The sequence below is a fragment of the Procambarus clarkii genome, chromosome 22, assembly GCF_040958095.1.
Source record: "Procambarus clarkii isolate CNS0578487 chromosome 22, FALCON_Pclarkii_2.0, whole genome shotgun sequence".
NCBI classification, from domain to species: Eukaryota; Metazoa; Arthropoda; class Malacostraca; order Decapoda; family Cambaridae; genus Procambarus; species Procambarus clarkii.
In genome coordinates, this window is record NC_091171.1 from 21,399,776 (window position 1) to 21,409,094 (window position 9,319).

General features: G+C 48.4%; 1 protein-coding gene across 1 annotated transcript; it reads right to left on the bottom strand.

Moving 5' to 3' along the window:
• Positions 1-5,343: 5,343 nt before the first annotated feature.
• Positions 5,344-7,969, bottom strand: LOC138367588 (uncharacterized protein DDB_G0290587-like). The gene is made up of 3 exons (XM_069329299.1): positions 7,621-7,969; positions 6,684-6,769; positions 5,344-5,944 (listed from the first exon to the last, which is right to left on the bottom strand). The coding sequence occupies exons 1-3, from the start codon at positions 7,956-7,958 to the stop codon at positions 5,733-5,735; spliced, it is 636 nt and encodes a 211-aa protein (XP_069185400.1). The 5' UTR covers positions 7,959-7,969; the 3' UTR covers positions 5,344-5,732.
• Between the last annotated feature and the right edge of the window lie 1,350 nt (positions 7,970-9,319).

Sequence of the window (9,319 nt, forward strand, 5' to 3'; positions counted from 1 at the left end):
ATATACTTTACATATAATTGTCTACATGCAAACAATTCTTACAAAAATGTAAGAACTCTTGTATATATAAACATTAATTAAACCTTTCATTTTTACTAATTTACCCTGTTATGTTTTAGCAGCTTTATTAAAACGCCCTTTTGTCTTTCCTTGCTGTTAATAATGTTAGAAACCATTTCTGTGCTTCAGAGATCGTAACTGGTGTGAGATTCTGCGTTACAGAAATGGTGTTTAACTCCTACAACTAGCTAGAACTATATGCAGACAATGAATCAGTAACGTGGCTGAAGATAGATGACCAAACCACACATCAGAAAATGGAAAAACCACGACGTTTCGGTCTGTCCTGGACCATTATCAAGTTGAGTGATGATTATCATTGTCAAGATTCTCAGGCTAGAACTACATATTCCATAATGTAAGTCTATGCCTGTCATCATTATCGCTTTTAAAATAATATATAATGATTCATTGTGTCGGGGAACAAGCAGCCGAAGCCGTAAATGCCAAAACACTGCTGAATTTTAAAATCCCACTAGATCAAATCATCATCAGAGACATTGCCTGTCTCTACCTCCTCATCACAATCGACTTGAGAATGGTCCAGGACGGACCGAAACGTTGTCGTCCCTTCAACTTCTAGTGTGTGGTCTGGTCAACATACTTCAGCCACGTTATTGTGACTCATCGCCTGCATCAAATCATCAGGACAAATGGGTACCTCTGACAAACTGCCGGCTTCCTGGCCTCGTTAAGGTAACTATATAGAGTGTTAGTAGCCCTCAAGTAAATTTAAGTAAATGTTAGGCTTATATCTATTTCACCCTCAAAGTCGAACTACTGATCCTCCCCAGAATGCAACCCCACAATAAGCTGACTCCTGGGTACATTATTATTATTTCTAGGTGAACAAGTGCATTAGGTGACAGGGTGAAAACGGACATAAGGTGAAAGGAAACGTGTCCACCTATTTTAGTCTCTCTGGTGAACTCGTTATCCCTCCATTGGGAGTCGAGAATTAAGTCAACTGTCCTCTGAATGTACCTAATTGCAAGCCAGCTATTAATAGTTTGATGAGATTGTTTGATAAGTAGAGTTTCGCCTATGTATAATCTTCTAATTGTCGTTGTATCTGTTGATTATTTCAGCGTTTTTGAACAAGATATGTTTAATGATGGTCTGGATGTGTGGAGATATGATTTATCTTTGATGGAATCTCATTGTTTGTGCAGTGTTAGCTGCATTGAAGGATTTCAAGGCGTTTCCCTATGTGTCTGAAAAGTTCTTCACAAGCAAATTGGCGATCCTCTTGCTCCTGTAGTAAATTGTTAAATTTGAGGTCTGGTTATATAATGTTGGCAGGAATCACGTTTCACTTAATAAAACATAACAGCTACCAGAGATACAGCTGCTTTAGAAAAAGTTCAACACCGGACGACAAAAATCATTCCAGAATAAAGTCGACTACCATACCAGGAACAGTTGAGGGCCACAGGGCTAATAACACTGCAAATTACAGGCATATCAGGACTGATTTTAAAATATTAAATAATTTGGAAGAAATTGATCCAGACCACTTCTTTAAAAAGGTCACATATGACACGAACAAGAAGCAACGGTTTCAAGCTCAATAAGCCACAATGTAGGACTGAAAACGGGGATGTTTTTTTTCACCCATAAGGTCATAAACCCGAGGAACCGCTTACCCGCCGAAGCCGTAAATGCCAGAACACTGCTGCAATTCAAAATCCAGCGCAATACAATCACCAGGGCGACCTTTGACAAGCCACCGGCTTCCTGCCCTTGTCGAGGCCACTAGAGATATACTGGCCCATAGGTAAATTCAGGTAAATATTATTTACATGTGGACAGAAATGATTCATTCATTCATGAATTATCTCTGGCTGGGATCCGCGGCTTAACAACTGTGCAGGATGCTTTAATAGCCATACACGAACGTAAACAAATCTAGAAAGTGAAAGTGAACTTAATTGCAGATTATAATTATATCGCACGTGCCATTCGTTATAATTTATTTATTTATTTATTTATTTACCTGGGGGCCACTAGATCGACGAGGACAAGAAGCCCGTGGCTTGTCAAAGGTTCCCCCATTTGCCCTGATTTTATGTGATGATTGATTGATTGATGAAGATTAAGCCAAAATGTGGTATGGGCATGAATAGTCCGTAAATGGTGGCCCTTTTGAGCCATTACCAGTATCAAGAGCTGATACTGGAGATCTGTGGAGGTGCGACTGCACCCTGTGTGACGGGAGATGTCTCTCGTCATTTTTTTTTTCTGAGATATTTACAAGAGTTGTTACATTCTTGTACAGCCACTAGTACGCGTAGCGTTTCGGGCAGGTCCCTGGAATACGATCCCCTGCCGCGAAGAATCGTTTTTTCATCCAAGTACACATTTTACTGTTGCGTTAAACAGAGGCTACAGTTAAGGAATTGCGCCCAGTAAATCCTCCCCGGCCAGGATACGAACCCATGACATAGCGCTCGCGGAAAGCCAGGCGAGTGTCTTACCACTACACCACGGAGACTGTAATTTTATGTGAGTACTGGTCGAAGCATATATAACCGTTTCGAATACCATCGGTTCAGTACACAAAAACACTATATGACCAAAAGCTCATCAAGAGTGTAACTTGCTTAGCTAAATGAATGGTGGGGTTCAGTCCCTGAGCCCATTATGTTCTTCTGTAGCCCTTTCCACTACCGCCCACAAGATGGGTATGGGGTGCATAATAAATGAACTAAACTGACTAAAACGAGACAATAGAAGTTGATAGTAAGTTAAGAATATGAATAAATACATGGCAATTGTTCATTTTATTAGCGCATGTCTTGAGATAATATTTAAGTTAGGTTCTTTTAATTTATCCTTATACAATTTAATGAATAAAATAATATTTTCCGCCCTAACATCATTATATTATGATGATCACATCAACATATCTACACTAAAATCGGTGTGCACATACTAACTGGAGGCTGACTTGTGCTAAGCTCACTGTTTGTGCTGTTATGTTTGTTAACAGCGCACTATTATCACTTATTTATTTATTTGATCTTATCGAGTTGGATTTTGAAATTCCTGAATTTATCTGAGGGCCACTAAATTCCAGTCCTCGTCAAGGGCCACTACAATACGTCCACTACGAGGCCACTACTCTAGTGGCCTCGACGTGGACAGGAAGCCGGTGGCTTGTCAAAGGTATCCCCTATTGATTTTACTTTCTCTAGCTGGATTTTGAAATTTAACAAAGTTTTGGAATTTACGGCTTTGGCGGGTAGGTGGTTCCATGGGTTTTTATAACCCTGTGGGTGTAAAAGTATCTCCTGTTTTCAGTCCTTCAATGTGGCTTATTGAGCTTGAACCCGTTGTTCCTTGTTTGTGTTGCCCCTTATGTTATGTCAGACCTTTTGAAGAAACTGTCCGGATTAGCATCCTCCAAATAGATCAGTATATTTTACGTTTCGACGAGATCCGCCCCGTCACGCCTGCGTGGTGTGCAGTGTTGCAAGCCTGAGGCCCTCAACCGTTCCTGCTGTGAGACTTGACTTAGTTCTAGAATATTTTTTGTTGTACTGTACCCGGCGTTGTACTTATCCCCCCACCCGGGACAGGTGGGGGTGAGCAGCAATGCAGTTTGGGGGCTGGGTGGTCAGGTGGGGGCTTGAGGGGGACTAATGGGGGCTGTGAGGGGACAGGTGGGTCTGGGGGGGACAGCCCCGGACTGTGTTTGAAAGGAATATTAATAAACTCCTGTCTAATTGATTCTATGTTTAATTCAGTTACAGAAGATAAGGCGGAAGAGACTTTCACCAACCCGTGTTAATCCACCGTGTACGGCCATGAGGCAGCTCCAGCACCACCGTGTACGGCCATGAGGCACCTCCAGCACCACCGTGTACGGCCATGTGGCAGCTCCAGCACCACCGTGTACGGCCATGTGGCAGCTCCAGCAACACCGTGTACGGCCATGTGGCAGCTCCAGCACCACCGTGTACGGCCATGTGGCAGCTCCAGCACCACCGTGTACGGCCATGTGGCAGCTCCAGCACCACCGTGTACGGCCATGAGGCAGCTCCAGCACCACCGTGTACGGCCATGAGGCAGCTCCAGCACCACCGTGTACGGCCATGAGGCAGCTCCAGCACCACCGTGTACGGCCATGAGGCAGCTCCAGCACCACCGTGTACGGCCATGAAGCAGCTCCAGCACCACCGTGTACGGCCATGAGGCAGCTCCAGCACCACCGTGTACGGCCATGAGGCAGCTCCAGCACCACCGTGTACGGCCATGAGGCAGCTCCAGCACCACCGTGTACGGCCATGAGGCAGCTCCAGCACCACCGTGTACGGCCATGAGGCAGCTCCAGCACCACCGTGTACGGCCATGAGGCAGCTCCAGCATCACCGTGTACGGCCATGAGGCAGCTCCAGCACCACCGTGTACGGCCATGAGGCAGCTCCAGCACCACCGTGTACGGCCATGAGGCAGCTCCAGCACCACCGTGTACGGCCATGAGGCAGCTCCAGCACCACCGTGTACGGCCATGAGGCAGCTCCAGCACCACCGTGTACGGCCATGAGGCACCTCCAGCACCACCGTGTACGGCCATGAGGCAGCTCCAGCACCACCGTGTACGGCCATGAGGCAGCTCCAGCATCACCGTGTACGGCCATGAGGCAGCTCCAGCACCACCGTGTACGGCCATGAGGCAGCTCCAGCACCACCGTGTACGGCCATGAGGCAGCTCCAGCACCACCGTGTACGGCCATGAGGCACCTCCAGCACCACCGTGTACGGCCATGTGGCAGCTCCAGTACCACCGTGTACGGCCATGTGGCAGCTCCAGCAACACCGTGTACGGCCATGTGGCAGCTCCAGCACCACCGTGTACGGCCATGTGGCAGCTCCAGTACCACCGTGTACGGCCATGAGGCAGCTCCAGCACCACCGTGTACGGCCCTGAGGCAGCTCCAGCACCACCGTGTACGGCCATGAGGCAGCTCCAGCACCACCGTGTACGGCCCTGAGGCAGCTCCAGCACCACCGTGTACGGCCATGAGGCACCTCCAGCACCACCGTGTACGGCCATGAGGCAGCTCCAGCACCACCGTGTACGGCCATGAGGCAGCTCCAGCATCACCGTGTACGGCCATGAGGCAGCTCCAGCACCACCGTGTACGGCCATGAGGCAGCTCCAGCACCACCGTGTACGGCCATGAGGCAGCTCCAGCACCACCGTGTACGGCCATGAGGCAGCTCCAGCACCACCGTGTACGGCCATGAGGCAGCTCCAGCATCACCGTGTACGGCCATGAGGCAGCTCCAGCACCACCGTGTACGGCCATGTGGCAGCTCCAGCACCACCGTGTACGGCCATGAGGCAGCTCCAGCACCACCGTGTACGGCCATGAGGCAGCTCCAGCACCACCGTGTACGGGAGACTAAGGAAAACAACAATAACGTCAAGTCAACGTTAACAACAACAATAATCTACACTAACACAAGACAACAGAGGTTGATTTTCTTTCAAAATTTTGCTCTGTTATGGGATTCAAACTTGTCGGTTTGATGAAAGGACTGTTGGAGGAGTATGCTGCTGCTGCTGCTCCTGTTCCTGCTGCTGCTGCTGCTGCTGCTGCGGCTTCTCCTGCTGCTGCTGCAAGTGAAGCACGTCCTCTCATCTTGGGGATGCTGCTGGCCTCTCACACCAGTTCCGCGACGGTGGTGGACTTGGTCAGCTTACAGACGGGGAAGCTTGAGGAGACTGTGGGCGCGGAGCAGCCGAGGTAGGAGAAGGTGAGGGAGCTGACGACGGAGGAGATGGTGGTTGTGAAGATGGTGCTGGTGTAGGTGTGGGTCACCATCGTCACCAGGCCGGGGGCACTCACCGCCCTCCCCTCAGCCACCACAGGAGCTGTGGACAAAACCCAACAATAAATTGAAAAATAATATTGGATCGCATTACAATTTTTGTCCCGACTCGAGACATAATTTTTCCAGATATGGCTACAGTCGCTACTTAAAAGAGAAAGTTGTTTTACTACGAAAAAAAGCTTGAAAAACCTAAAGTTGGTGTTAAGCTAAGCTTCACGGGCGCTTGGTTTGGTTGCAATCCAAATACGAGGCTGCAGGAGATCTGAAGCTGAGGTCCTAAGCTGGGAATGATCAGCTGTGTGATATGCTAAGATAACGCTCTATAGCCATACTGGCTTAACACTTGTTGATAATTGCTTACTTTATGATAGGTATGTTAAACAAATAGGTGAAGTAAACAAGCTTCTGAAGGCAGGTTAAACTGAACTGATAAAGTTGTGCAAGAAGGTGACTACATAGAAACAAGGAGCCAATTAGAGCATGTTTAACGATGGACTGAGTTAAGATACACGAGTAGGTGAAACACACAAAGGACTAAAGCAAGCTATATCTCCCGTATACCTCCCGTATACCTGTCTGTGATTCCGGGGATCAACCTCCCCGCGGCCCGATCTCTGACCAGGCCTCCTGGCTGGTAAACAAGGGGACCGAGAAGAAATGTATAAAAACAGACAAAAGTAACATGTGAAACAGGAATATATGCTGAAATAGTCTCCCCCCCCCCAAAAAAAAAGGCGGGGAACACGGTACACAGTGAAGTACGAGTGCCGGGAGCCTACCCTGCGTGGTGACGGCGTCGTCGGCGTCCAAGCCGGGCGTCTCGGCGTTCGAGGCTCTGGCCGACTCCAGCTCGTCTAGGGAAGTCCTGGAGAACAAACAGACAATAGAGTTAAGATTGCAGACCTCTGCCTCCCTGGCCTCCTGCTCTTGATTCTCTATAGTCTCACCCCAGGCATGTAAACACCAGGTTCTTACTTGCGAAAAGTTGCCATTAAGATTTGAAGATCTTTAAAACATTGGGAATTTGTTGTTAAACTTTATTTAGTACGAAACATAGAGCTTTTATAGAAATCTACGTAAATCCTATCAATTTCTTTTACCAGTAATTTTCGTTGGAAAGTTTCAGGTGTAATTATCAGTAAAATTGTAAGTTCTGATCATTAATATTTGTTTAAGTAATGGAAGCAATTACCTGTGCGCCGGTGGGCCTCGTCCAGCACTCCTCACGCAGCTCTCAGGAGGCGCCAGGAACCTTCACTCAACCATCACTCAAGACAACAGACGAGGGAAACAAGGAAGGGGCGCACTCCAGGTGGCGTAAGACAAGCCAGAGTGCACCAAGACCTCACAACCCGCACTCCCCAAGCATGGGGGAGCATGGTTGTGTGGTACACTCTCCAAGCATGGGGGGGGGGGGAAGGGAACAAAGCATTATGCTACACTTTTGAGGTCTGAAACATTTCCAAGGAACAGGGAAGCACCACACGATGAATGGTGACACGGGAGGAGTTATGTCGCTCTCTAGACTGGCAGAGAGGGGGGGGGGCGAGGGTACAGCACCCACCACAGTGTACCGGGAGGATGGGTGTGGGGGGGGGGGGAAGCAGCTGTAAGGAATAGTTTCACCTCCCCCATTAACTGTGTTGGTAATGGAACCGGAAGAAAATGATGTTGAAACTAAGGGTTTATACTGGAAGAAAAACATGTATAACTTACATGATTAATGGCGAGGGATTATCTGTGGTGTCCTCAGGGAGGGCGGGGGTAGTGGTGGCAGTAATCCCGGCGATGGTGGTAGTGGCACTTATGGTGTCAACCCTATTGACGGGGATGGCGGTGGTGACAGTGGTGGCGGCGGTGGTGGCGGCGGTGGCGGTGGTGGGGTCGTCCGGGGTGGCGGTGGGGTCGGCGAGGGTGGCGGTGGGGTCGTCGCTCCTCACACAGTCGTCGCTACTGACGTACTTGGCACAGGTGATGTACCTCGTGGCCCTGGCCTTGACCACGGTGTGTACCTGTCCAACACACCTCAGGGTCACTCTCAGCGCCTCGCTCATATAAAGGAATTTCATATAAAGGAATCAGGCAAAGATGGCCATATGGCGGTCACTAAAAGCCCTCGCTACATGTCTTCAACATGCTTCTACAGTCTTATGAAACTCTTTATCTTGCAGATCTATGTTCCTGTTAGTGCAAACCTTGCAAGTCTTCGTGGTCCTTACTGGGTCATGCACGTCAGGATGGATATCGACAGCAGCGTACTCTACGCTGGCAAAAGTTAGAACATCATTCAGAAACCTAAGTAAGGAGGCATTTAAGGCGCTTTACACTGCCTACGCGAGGCCAGTCTTAGAGTATGCCGCCCCATCATGGCGTCCCCACCTGAAGAAATACATAAGAAGTCAAGAAAAGGTTCAGAAGCTCGTCCGCGAATTGAGAGGGATGGGATATGAAGAGCGCCTGAAGGAACTGAACCTGATGACGCTAGGAAAAAGTAGGAAGCGGGGATATTTAATAGAGACATAAAAACTTAGGGGGATTGACAGTGGAAATAGACAAATGCTTACACTTAATATTAACAGAACGAGGGGACATGGGTGGAAGCTTGAGACTGAGATGATTCACAGAGATGTTAGAAAGTTTTCATTTAGCGTGAGAGTGGTGGAAAAATGGAATGAACGGAAGGAGCAGGTTGTGGAAGCAAACTCTATTCATAATTTTTAAGTAACCGGAGTCATTGCTTTAAGCAATCGGCAGCTAGAAAGGTGGGATCCAAGAGCTAATGTTAAATCCTGTAGGCACAAATAGATGAGCACACACACACACACACACACACACACACACACACACACACACACACACACACACACACACACACACTCAGGGGCCTGGCTGGCTGAGTGGACAGCGCCCTAGACTCGTGGGCCTAGGGACCAGGATTCGATCCCGGCAGCCGGCGGAAAACAAATGGGCAGAGTTTCCTTCACCCTGACGCTCCTGTTACCTAGCAGTAAATAGGTACCTGGGAGTTAGGCAGCTGCTTCCTGGGGATTTGTGTTTGTGTATGTGAAAAAATAGTAGTTAGTAACAGTTGATTGCTTGACAGTTGAGAGGCGGGCCGAAAGAAAGAGAAAGAGCAGGGCTCAACCCTTGCAAGCACAACTAGGTGAATACAACTAGGTGAATACACACACACACACACACTTGCTTACAAGGGAGGTACGGGAACAAGGGGACACAGGTGGAGACTGAGTACCCACTTGAGCCACAGGGACGTTAGAAAGAACTTTTTCAGTGTCAGAGTAGTTAACAGATGGAATGCATTAGGCAGTGATGTGGTGGAGGCTGACTCCATACATAGTTTCAAGTGTAGATATGATAGAGCCCACTAGGCTCAGGAACTTGTACACAGTTGATT